Source organism: Oncorhynchus keta, chromosome 20, assembly GCF_023373465.1.
Source record: "Oncorhynchus keta strain PuntledgeMale-10-30-2019 chromosome 20, Oket_V2, whole genome shotgun sequence".
NCBI lineage: Eukaryota > Metazoa > Chordata > Actinopteri > Salmoniformes > Salmonidae > Oncorhynchus > Oncorhynchus keta.
The window spans coordinates 28,157,229-28,169,501 of NC_068440.1; the positions used below are offsets into that span (position 1 = coordinate 28,157,229).

The following is a 12,273-nucleotide window of genomic DNA, read 5'->3' on the forward strand; positions in this document are numbered from 1 at the left end:
TATATTTAAATCCGGTTACTTGTTTCATCACTTGTAACCCCCCCTACTCCCAAGACACATGCAGATCGGTAGGCTACAGACATTACCAGTATATTCACAAACAGTGGTTAGTTCACAATCTTAATTTGAATCTTTCCAGAACAAAATTACATTTTTAGATTGGTTTGAAATGATGGCTTTTATAATAACTAAATGACTACAATTCAGTACATTCGTGCAACAAATGTGCACATTAGAGAATGGGCAGTGGGATGTACAGTTAAACACTGATACATCTCATATTTGAACATTTTCTAAAAGTAACACATTGTTAGACTTGTGAAAGTCTGCAAAGATATTTACTAAATTTGATTTCCAAAACCATTAGACCCGTTTAACTTCAAAGCAGTACCATTTGGCCCAGTTCCATTTGAGTTCTTAGCCCCATTTGTCTTTGGAGTTCACAGATCTGAAAAGACTAGGGGAAGAAGCTAGGGATTGAAATGGGAAAGGACCTTACTATCCCGCTCACACCAGGGGTGTATTCATTACAGAAACTGTTTACAGTTTAAGAACCAAATGGAAGCAAACAGAGCAAAACGAGTGTCTATTGGACAAATTCAGGTAGGTCCAGCCCCGTTTCGTTCTGTTTAAGAAACGTTTTGCAACAGAATCGGTGGAATGAATACACCCCAGCACTGCCTTAAACACTGCCCCGCCCCAACTTAAAAAAACTGAGCTTTATTGCAAACTTTTCTTAATTCTTGCTATTTGCCACATACCGTAATTACTGGACTATTAAGCACACCTGAATATAAACCTCACCCACTGAATTATTTAAAAAATATGTATTTTGTACATAAATAAGCCGCACATGTCTATAAGCCGCAGGTGCCTACCGGTACATTGAAACAAATGAACTTTACACAGCCTTTAAACGAAACACGGCTTGTAACAAATTAAACAGTGGCCTACCAAGAAAGTCATTGGTCACTATCTTCCTCCTCCTGTGCACTGAAACCACTGAAGTCATCTCCATCGGTGTCGGAGTTGAATAGCCTCAGAATGGCTTCATCCGATGTTGGATCGTTTTCATTGTCGCTCTCGTCACTTTCATCCGGAGGCAAATACCCCGCTGAGCTCATGCTGCCCCTTCAACACGCAGCAGTCCAGCCTTTCCAAACCCGTTGATGATAGTGGATTTTTTGACAATGCTCCACGCTGTCAGAACCCACTGGCAGACTTGACCATAAGTTGCTCTTCACATGCAGCCCGTTTTAGTGAAGGATTTCTCCCCACTTGTCATCCAAGACTCCCACTGAACAAGGAGCGCCACCTTAAATGCACGATTTACACTGATGTCGAGTGGCTGCAAATACTTTGGGCCATCTGCTTTTCTTCCCTCTGAAAGCTGTTGTTGTCTTTTTGCACTGAGTCAGAGTCACATTTTTTGCACTGAGTCACATTATGTGACGGTGCTCAGTTTTTTGGCGGCATGAATCTTGTGAAAGCGGGAAAAATCCATAAATTAGCCGCGCCATTGTATAAACCGCGAGGTTCAAAGTGTGGGAATAAAGTAGCGGCTTATAGTCCGGAAATTACGGTACTTGTACTTTTCTACTAGAAAGTGAACTAAACAAATTCATATTTTCATATTTTTCAGCACATCTTACCTTTTAACAGTGTTACTTTGACAAACTAAAATGTAAAGAAGTTCTCTTGGTTATTGGTATATATATAATCTTTGTGATGCATTTATAAATGTGCTAAATGTATAATTTGTTACTAAAGAACCTCTAAGTAAAAACACTTGCGCCTGTTCAGGATTATATAACGTTACAGAACATTCAGATAGAAATGTATGGTGTAGAACAGATACTCAATATCCTAACTGACAGACGAGTGTAAGTTCTACTTGTTTTATTTCGTTCTGCTCCCCTTCTGTAGTTCCGACGGTGGGTCTACACGGGGCGTCTGTCCGTCAGCAGGCGGCGACTCTCCTCGTTGGTGGGGAATATGATCTCCCTCAGCCGGCCCATACGACCCCCGATCTCAACATGGACACTGGCATCCTCCACCAGGGACCTCGTCACAGGTCTGTAGACCTTATAGCGCCTAGGGGGGAGAGGGAGGGAAAGAGGAGGACAGAGAAATGGCATAGAGAGGGAGGAGAGAGATCATGAGTAAGGGAAGCTTGGTGATAGACGTGAGTGTGTGGAACACTGTGGCTTGACTTACTTGTAGAGTATGAAGGCGATGAAGGCAAAGATGGCTACCAGGATAGCACTGGAGGAGAGGACAACCTCTGCAGCATGAGGAGCTTTAGACACTACAAAAGGGAGGGTGGTAAGAAAAAAAAAGGAAAATGGACAGTGATAGAGAGTTGGATCGAGGAGAGGAAGGGAAAGAAGTAGAAATGAGTGCAAAGAAGATATGTAGGTATGAGACCAGGAGAGAAGGAAAGTACTTTAGTATCAGGTGCAAACTTAGCACAAGCACTATTAAACAAAACCTAGACAGACTCCTTTGGGTCGAAATGCCCCAGAGGAGACTGTTTTACCTATTTTATCATGGAGAGAGAAATCCTGACAAATGAGGATATAGCCACCCCATAAGGAAGAGGAGCTCTACCACGCTCTCATACAGGAAATTCATCCAAACCACTTGAGGTCAGTACAGGGAGTATGTGCACTCTGGGGTATATAGAGTGGGGAAAACAAGTATTTGATACACTGCCGATTTTGCAGGTTTTCCGACTTACAAAGCATGTAGAGGTCTGTAATTTGTATTATAGGTACACTTCAACTGTGAGAAACGGAATCTAAAACAAAAATCCGGAAAATCACATTGTATGATTTTTAAGTAATTCATTTGCATGACATAAGTATTTGATACATCAGAAAAGCAGAACTTAATATTCGGTACAGAAACCTTTGTTTTCAATTACAGAGATTAAACTTTTCCTGTAGTCCTTGACCAGGTTTGCACACACTGCAGCAGGGATTTTGGCCCACTCCTCCATACAGACCTTCTCCAGATCCTTCAGGTTTCGGGGCTGTCGCTGGGCAATATGGACTTTCAGCTCCCTCCAAATATGTTCTATTGGGTTCAGGACTGGAGACTGGCTAGGCCACTCCAGGACCTTGAGATGTTTCTTACGGAGCCACTCCTTAGTTGCCCTGGCTGTGTGTTTCGGGTCGTTGTCATGCTGGAAGACCTAGCCATGACCCATCTTCAATGCTCTTACTGAGGGAAGGAGGTTGTTGGCCAAGATCTCGCGATACATGGCCCCATCCATCCTCCCCTCAATACGGTGCAGTCGTCCTGTCCCCTTTGCAGAAAAGCATCCCCAAAGAATGAGGTTTCCACCTCCATGCTTCACGGTTGGGATTGTGTTCTTGGGGTTGTACTCATCATGAGGTGGCAGGGTAGCCTCGTGGTTAGAGCAGGTTGCAAGTTCAAATCCCCGAGCTGACAAGGTACAAATATGCCGTTCTGCCCCTGAACAGGCAGTTAACCCACAGTTCCAAGGCCGTCATCGAAAATAAGAATTTGTTCTTAACTGACTTGCCTAGTTAAATAAAGGTAAAATAAATGTAATTTTTAATTTAAAAAAAAAAGGTATTGGTCGGATATTATTCATCCTTCTTCCTCCAAACACGGCGAGTGGAGTTTAGACCAAAAAGCTCTATTTTTGTCTCATCAGACCACATGACCTTCTCACATTCCTCCTCTGGATCATCCAGATGGTCATTGGCAAACTTCAGACGGGCCTGGACATTGGCTGGCTTGAGCAGGGGGACCTTGCGTGCGCTGCAGGATTTTAATCCATGGCGGCGTAGTGTGTTACTAAAGGTTTTCTTTGAGACTGTGGTCCCAGCTCTCTTCAGGTCATTGACCAGGTCCTGCCGTGTAGTTCTGGGCTGATCCCTCACCTTCCTCGTGATCATTGATGCCCCACGAGGTGATATCTTGCATGGAGCCCCAGACCGAGGGTGATTGACCGTCATCTTGAACTTCTTCCATTTTCTAATAATTGCGCCATCAGTTGTTGCCTTTTCACCAAGCTGCTTGCCTATTGTCCTGTAGCCCATCCCAGCCTTGTGCAGGTCTACAATTTTATCCCTGCTGTCCTTACACAGCTCTCTGGTCTTGGCCATTGTGGAGAGGTTGGAGTCTGTTTGATTGAGTGTGTGGTCAGGTGTCTTTTATACCGGTAACGAGTTCAAACAGGTGCATTTAATACAGGTAATGAGTGGAGAACAGGAGGGCTTCTTAAAGAAAAACGAACAGGTCTGTGAGAGCCGGAATTCTTACTGGTTGGTAGGTGATCAAATACTTATGTCATGCAATAAAATGCAAATTAATTACTTAAAAATCATACAATGTGACTTTCTGGATTTTTGTTTTAGGTTCCATCTCTCACAGTTGAAGTGTACCTATGATAAAAATTACAGACCTCTACATGCTTTGAAAGTAGGAAAACTTGCAACATCGGCAGTGTATCAAATACTTGTTCTCCCCACTGTATATTCTCAGTAAGAAAGCAAGAGCAACGTTTTTGTTCAAAGAGAATAATTTGTTCAGTTTGAAGTCACGCATGGCTGACCAGAACTCCATTCAAGTCAACATTAAAGAACTACCTGAATCAGCAGATGATAGTGTTATGACTGAGTTTCTGGCTAAAGCTGGATGTAAGGTGATGTGGAGAGTGATGATGCGCATGATAAGATACAAGGGTCAATTTACAAACAGCTCCAATGGAGATCGTTTTGTATATGTTGTAGCAGCACCCATCATTCCTATAACACTGTCTGTAAGGATGGGCCCTCACTAAATATTTTATGATGAACAAGGTCCTGTGTGTAGACAGGACTGGCTGACACAATCCCACACTAGAGGGGGTAAGGAGATGGTACAGTACAGTCCTACTACACTGGACAACATAAGGTGCATAGAGGAAACTTTTTCACACTATGTGCAGGAGAACAATCCTGTCCCCATGAGTAGGGCAGACATATCACATATCTCAGCTGAAATGACTGAACGTGAGACTGAGGTTGAAGATGGTAATTCTTCGGCTCCCAAGGACAAAGACGGAGTGAATGAAACATTGGAGTTGGTACCTGGTGAGCTAGAGTCTGCAACAGTGACCTCTCATTCCAAGAAAAAGAATAAGAGGGAAAATGCTCAAAATGAAGCTGGGAAGGCCTCCCGGGTGGCGCAGTGGTTAAGGGCAGTGTACAGCAGCACCAGCTGTGCCATCAGAGACTCTGGGTTCGCGCCCAGGCTCTGTCGTAACCGGCCGCGACCGGGAGGTCCGTGGGGCGACGCACAATTGGCCTAGAGTCGGCCGGTTTAGGGAGGGCTTGGCCGGTAGGAATGACTCCTGTGGCGGGCCGCGCGCAGTGCGCGCTAACCAAGGTTGCCAGGTGCACAGTGTTTCCTCCGACACATTGGTGCGGCTGGCTTCCGGGTTGGATGCGCGCTGTGTTAAGAAGCAGTGTGGCTTGGTTGGGTTGTGTATCGGAGGACGCATGACTTTCTCTCCCGAGCCCGTACGGGAGTTGTAGCGATGAGACAAGTTAGTAGCTACTAAAACAATTGGATACCATGAAATTGGGGAGAAAATTAAAAATGAAGCTGGGAAAGTGGCTACTGAGACCAGTGAATATCATAACCCAATAGAAAACCTGAAGGTTAATAGGGGACCCCAAAGGCGGTGCAATTCTCTGGGGAAAACAAAAGTAGGCGGCCAAACATCGATGCTGGCCTTCATTCAAACAAACCGGAATCAACATACACCAAAGCAGCCCGGGGTACCAAGCTCCCCATCAGAGGCTGGAGTTAGGTCACCTGCAGACAAAAAGTCTGATATGGAGGATGTCATTCTGGGAGAAGTGGAAAAAAGCCTGATATGGGAGAAGCCTGATTCTGGGAGAAGTGGAAAAAAGTCCCCCTAATTAGCCGTCCAGAACAAAATCATTGATGAAGAATTGAAATAATCTATATTTGAGTAACCTATATTATCTGAGTCAGAGAAGGTCATTCTGTGTATGTGAGCATAACTTCTGTCGCTAACATGGCTTTTCAAGAGAATGAGAAATCTGCTGATAATTACATTTGAATGCCAACTCTTGATAGATGCTCAGTTCCCTTAACCCAGGGATTAGAAAACATTGTACCATGAAACTTTGTCAAAGCGTTAATCAGGCTAAAATGCTCTGGGACCCTCGTTCCAAGCCTAGAGGAATATTGGGAGGTCATCTGAATATTCGTAGCTTTACGAATATTCAGATGTTGCAAACGTTGCTCTTGTCGGCTGGCCCTCGCTACATATTCGTCGCCAGACCCACTGGCTCCAGGTCATCTATAAGTCTATGCTAGGTAAAGCTCCGCCTTATCTCAGTTCACTGGTCACGATAACAACACCCACCCGTAGCTCACGTTCCGTTCTAGCAGGTACATCTCACTGGTCATCCCCAAAGCCAACACCCAATTTGGCCGCCTTTCCTTCCAGTTCTCTGCTGCCAGTGACTGGAACGAATTGCAAAATAGCTGAAGTTGGAGACTTTTATTTCCCTCACCAACTTTAAACATCAACTATCTGAGCAGCTAACCGATCACTGCAGCTGTACATAGTCCATCTGTAAATAGCCCACTCAATTTACCTACCTCATACTGTTTTTATTTTATTTACTTTTCTGCTCTTTTGCACATAAGTATCTCTACTTGCACATCATCATCTGCTCATTTATCACTCCAGTGTTAATCTGCTATATTGTAATTATTCGCTCCTATGCCCTATTTATTACCTTCCTTCTCATGCCTTTTGCACACACTGTATATAGACTTTATTTTCCCTACTGTGTCATTGACTTGTTTGTGTTATTGGCTTGTTTATGGTTTACTCCATGTGTAACTGTTGTTGTCTGTGTCACACTGCTATGCTTTATCTTGGCCAGGTCGCAGTTGCAAATGAGAACTTGTTCTCAACTAGCCTACCTGGTTAAATAAAGGTGAAATAAAAAATAAATAAAAACATTTCTAAGAGTGAACAGGTAGAACATTTATTGAACGACTAATCTAGATTTTTTCTGTTTCTCTGAGACATGGCTGAAAAATCTTCTATTTCTGCCTTTAATGTCCTTGGATATTCCATATTCAGGAAGGACAGGGGAGAGGGCAGAGGGGGTGGATTGCTTATGTACATGAAAGATAACTTTAAGACTCCCGGGTGGCGCAGTGGTCTAAGGCACTGCATCGCCAGAGATTCTGGGTTCGAGCCCAGGCTCTGTCGCAGCCAACCGCGACCGGGAGGTCCATGGGGCGTCGCACAATTGGCCCAGCGTCGTCCGGGTTAGGGAGGGTTTGGGCGGCAGGAATATCCTTGTCTCATCGCGCACTAGCGACTCCTGTGGCGGGCCGGGCAGGTCACTAGGTGTACGGTGTTTCCTCTGACACATTGGGGCGGCTGGCTTCCGGGTTGGATGTGCGTTGTGTCAAGAGGCAGTGCGGCTTGGTTGGGTTGTGTTTCGGAGGAAGCATGGCTCTCGACCTTCGCCTCTCCCGAGTCCGTACAGGAGTTGCAGCAATGAGACAAGACTGTAACTACTACCAATTGAATACCACGAAATTGGGGAGAAAAAAAGGGCTAAAAAATAAATTAATAAATAATAATTTCAAAAATAAAACTTTAAATGCAATCGTATCATATGGAAACATGCCAATGACATTGAATGTATGGGGCTGAATGTCATCCTCTCCCCTCATATACAGTGGGGCAAAAAATTATTTAGTCAGCCACCAATTGTGCAAGTTCTCCCACTTAAAAAGATGAGAGAGGCCTGTAATTTTCCTCATAGGTACACTTAAACCATGACAGACAAAATGAGAAAAAAAAATCCAGAAAATCACATTGTAGGATTTTCAATTAATTTATTTGCAAATTATGGTGGAAAATAAGTATTTGGTCAATTATTATTATTATTATTTTTTTAAACCTTTATTTAACCAGGCAAGTCAGTTAAGAACACATTCTTATTTTCAATGACGGCCTGGGAATAACAAATGTTTATCTCAATATTTTGTTATATACCCTTTGTTGGCAATGACAGAGGTCAAACGTTTTCTGTAACTCTTCACAAGGTTTTCACACACTGTTGCTGGTATTTTGGCCCATTCCTCCATGCATATCTCCTCTAGAGCAGTGATGTTTTGGGGCTGTTGCTGGGCAACACTGACTTTCAACTCCCTCCAAAGATTTTCTATGGTGTTGAGATCTGGAGACTGGCTAGGCCACTCCAGGACCTTGAAATGCTTCTTACGAAGTCACTCCTTCGTTGCCCGGCCGTGTGTTTGGGATCATTGTCATGCTGAAAGACCCAGCCATGTTTCATCTTCAATGCCCTTGCTGATGGAAGGAGGTTTTCACTCAAAATCTCACGATACATGGCCCCATTCATTCTTTCCTTTACACGGATCAGTCGTTCTGGTCCCTTTGCATAAAAACAGCCCCAAAGCATGATGTTTCCATCCCCATGCTTCACAGTAGGCATGGTGTTCTTTGGATGCAACTGAGCATTCTTTGTCCTCCAAACACGACGAGTTGAGTTTTTACCAAAAAGTTCTATTTTGGTTTCATCTGACCATATGACATTCTCCCAATCTTCTTCTGGATCATCCAAATGCTCTCGAGCAAACTTCAGACGGGCCTGGACATGTACTGGCTTAAGCAGGGGGACACGTCTGGCACTGCAGGATTTGAGTCTCTGGCGACGTAGTGTGTTACTGATGGTAGGCTTTGTTACTTTTGTCCCAGCTCTCTGCAGGTCATTCACTAGGTCCCCCCGTGTGGTTCTGGGATTTTTGCTCACCGTTCTTGTGATCATTTTGACCCCACAGGGTGAGATCTTGCAGTCCCAGATCGAGGGAGATTATCAGAGGTCTTGTATGTCTTCCATTTCCTAATAATTGCTCCCACAGTTGATTTCTTCAAACCAAGCTGCTTGCCTATTGCAGATTCAGTCTTCCCAGCCTGGTGCAGGTCTACAATTTTGTTTCTGGTGTACTTTGACAGCTCTTTGGTCTTGGCCATAGTGGAGTTTGGAGTGTGACTGTTTGAGCTTATGGACAGGTGTCTTTTATACTGATAACAAGTTCAAACAGGTGCCATAAATACAGGTAACGAGTGGAGGACAGAGGAGCCTCTTAAAGAAGAAGTTACAGGTCTGTGAGAGCCAGAAATCTTGCTTGCTTGTAGATGACCAAATACTTATTTTCCACCATAATTTGCAAATAAATTCATTAAAAATCCTACAATGCGATTTTTTTTCTCATTTTGTCTGTCATGGTTGAAGTGTACCTATGATGAAAATTATAGGCCTCTCTCATTCTTAAGTGGGAGAACTTGCACAATTGGTGGCTGACTAAATCGTTTTTTGCCCCACTATATATATATATATATATCTCACTATTATTGGATCATATCAACCACCAACATCTGATATCTTGTTAATGACCATCTAAATGCCATGCTTAAAGAATGTGATCATAAGAAGGAGATCATCTTCATGGGAAGTTTCAATATAAACTGGGAAAACAAAACTTGCAGGAAGAAACTCAGAAATCACAGATTATTTCAACCTGACTCAATCAAATAATAAGGTCCAACCAGAGTGACACAGTCATCCCAGACTCAAATGTATCTGGTGTTTACTAACAGAACTGATCGAATAACTAAGTCCAGTAACTTATTAACTGGCATATCTGACCACAATGTTACATTGGTGGTTAGAAAGCTCACTAAAAAGAGATTTAAGAACCGTATTGCACTGCACTGAGGCTAGGTAACACTGTCACCACCGATAAATCCACGATAATCGAGAATTTCAATAAGCATTTCTCTACGTCTGGCCTTGCCTTCCTCCTGGCAACCCCAACCAACAGCTCTGCACCCCCCGCAGCTACTTGCCCAAGCCTCCCCAGCTTCTCCTTCACCCAAATCCAGATCGCAGATGCTCTGAAAGAGCTGCAAAACCTGGACCCGTACAAATCAGTTGGGCGAGACAATCTGGACCCTCTCTTTTTAAAATTATCCGCTGCCATTGTTGCAACCCCTATTACCAGTCTGTTCAACCTCTCTTTCGTATCGTCAGATCACTAAAGATTGGAAAGCTGCCGCGGTCATCCCACTCTTCAAAGGGGATGACACTCTAGACCCAAACTGTTACAGACCTATATCCATCCTGCCCTGCCTTTCTAAAGTCTTCGAAAGCCATGTTAATAAACAGATCACTGACCATTTCGAATCCCACCGTACCATCTCCGCTGTGCAATCCGGTTTCCGAGCTGGTCACGGGTGCACCTCAGCCACGCTCACGGTACTAAACAATATCATAACCGCCATCGATACAAGACAGTACTGTGCAGCCGTCTTCATCGACCTGGCCAAGGCTTTCGACTCTGTTAATCACCGTATTCTTATCGGCAGACTCAACAGCCTTGGTTTCTCAAATGACTGCCTCGCCTGGTTCACCAACTACTTCTCAGGCAGAGTTCAGTGTGTCAAATCGGAGGGCCTGTTATTCGGACCTCTGGCAGGCTCTATAGGGGTACCACAGGGTTCAATTCTCGGGCCGACTCTTTTCTCTTTATATATCAACGATGTCGCTCTTGCTGTGGGTGATTCCCTGATCCACCTCTACGCAGACGACACCATTCTATATACATCTGGCCCTTCTTTGGACACTGTTAACTAACCTCCAAACAAGCTTCAATGCCATACAACACTCCAACGCTCATCTATCACTCCAGTGTTAATTTGCTAAACTGTGATTACTTCGCCACTATGGCCTATTTATTGCCTTCTCACGCCATTTGCACACACTGTATATATACTCTTTTTCCCCCTATTGTGTTATTGACTGTACGCTTGTTTGTTACATGTGTAACTCTGTGTAGTTGTTTGTGTCGCACTGCTTTGCTTTATCTTGGCCAGGTCGCAGTTGTAAATGAGAACTTGTTCTCAACTAGCCTACCTGGTTAAATAAAAGGTGAAATGAGAAATACATTAAAAAAACATTCACGTGCAACAGTAAGATTTAAAAAATCCAGAACAGTGAGCAGAGTAACTACGATGCAGCTATAGATCAAATTGACTGGTCTGATCTGTTAAGCAATGAATGCCCAGAGTTTGGATACAGAACATTTCTGTCAGCTATTGACAAAGTGGATAACTCTTTTACTAGGAAATTTCAACGTAAGCCAAGACGGAAAACCTCTCTACCATGGCTCAATGAGGACCTCTGGAGGCAGATGAGAGAATGGGATTGTTCCTTGAAAAAAGCATTGAAGTCTGGTAAGAATGATGACACGTACATTTGCATCACTGAGAAATAAGGTGGTTAGGAATGTAAAAAATGCATAAGCAGAGTTCTTAGACTGATCAATGAAGCAAAAGATAATGGCAAAGTGATTTGGGAAAATCTCAACAAACTAACAGGGAGAGGAGCTGCAAAGTCCAAAAATCATCCTGAATTAAAGGTTAATGGGATTCTAATTCAAGACTCCAATTTCATATCCACCATCTTCAACACATTTTTTTGTTAACTGTCAGGGAACTGGCTCAAAGATTCTCAACCAAGACCACAGTTCTCACTCCCATAGAAGATAATAAACCAATATTCAGAATTCCTGAAATCTCAGCATCAGCAGTGGACAGTATTATTAGCTTCTTCTTGAGCTCTAGAACAAAATATGTATTTGGTCTAGACACTGTATTACTAAAGAGAACAAATATTCTCTCATTGCCCCTATTGTACATCTTGTTAATCTGTCCATCAAATGTGGGTTCTTCCCCAACGCTTGGAAGTCTGCTGCAGTGATACCTGTGTCATGACGTTGCTCTGTTGGTGAGGTTTATGACCTCCATAAATACCTTTCCCCCTTTTCTCTCTACAGATTGGACTCTTGGAAAGCCCTTTGTTAACACTGAGAGAGTCTGGTAACATCAAACGGTTGGGGAATGGAACCATATTTCGCTAATCCAACCAGTTGGTACTTAAAGAATATGATGTCAGATCAGTTGTAATCTGAGACATTATTACTGATGATAGGATGACAAACTGTATCTTGGAAGGTCTACACATCCTAGTTATCAGATTCACCTGGAATTGTTGTGCAATTTAAATGTTTAAATATGAAACTATTTGTGAAAAGATTAAATGTAATTTTAGCTTCTAAATGAGAGAATTGTTTACATAACTGAACTATGCTCACTCAGTGGCCCCACCC

At 43.3% G+C, this 12,273-nt stretch overlaps 1 protein-coding gene across 2 annotated transcripts in view; it reads right to left on the bottom strand.

Annotated features, from left to right (window-relative positions):
• The window catches only part of gpnmb (glycoprotein (transmembrane) nmb), a 28,327-nt gene continuing 16,054 nt past the window's right edge, over positions 1 to 12,273 (bottom strand). The window contains exons 11-12 of one of the 2 annotated variants that reach the window (XM_035795799.2): positions 2,218 to 2,308; positions 1 to 2,094 (exon numbers count right to left, since the gene is read on the bottom strand). In XM_035795799.2, the coding sequence (XP_035651692.1) occupies positions 1,941 to 2,094; positions 2,218 to 2,308 (245 nt within the window). In that variant the 3' untranslated portion in view covers positions 1 to 1,940. The remainder of the gene's footprint in view (positions 2,095 to 2,217; positions 2,309 to 12,273) is intronic. The other variant, XM_035795798.2, reaches the window with a different exon arrangement.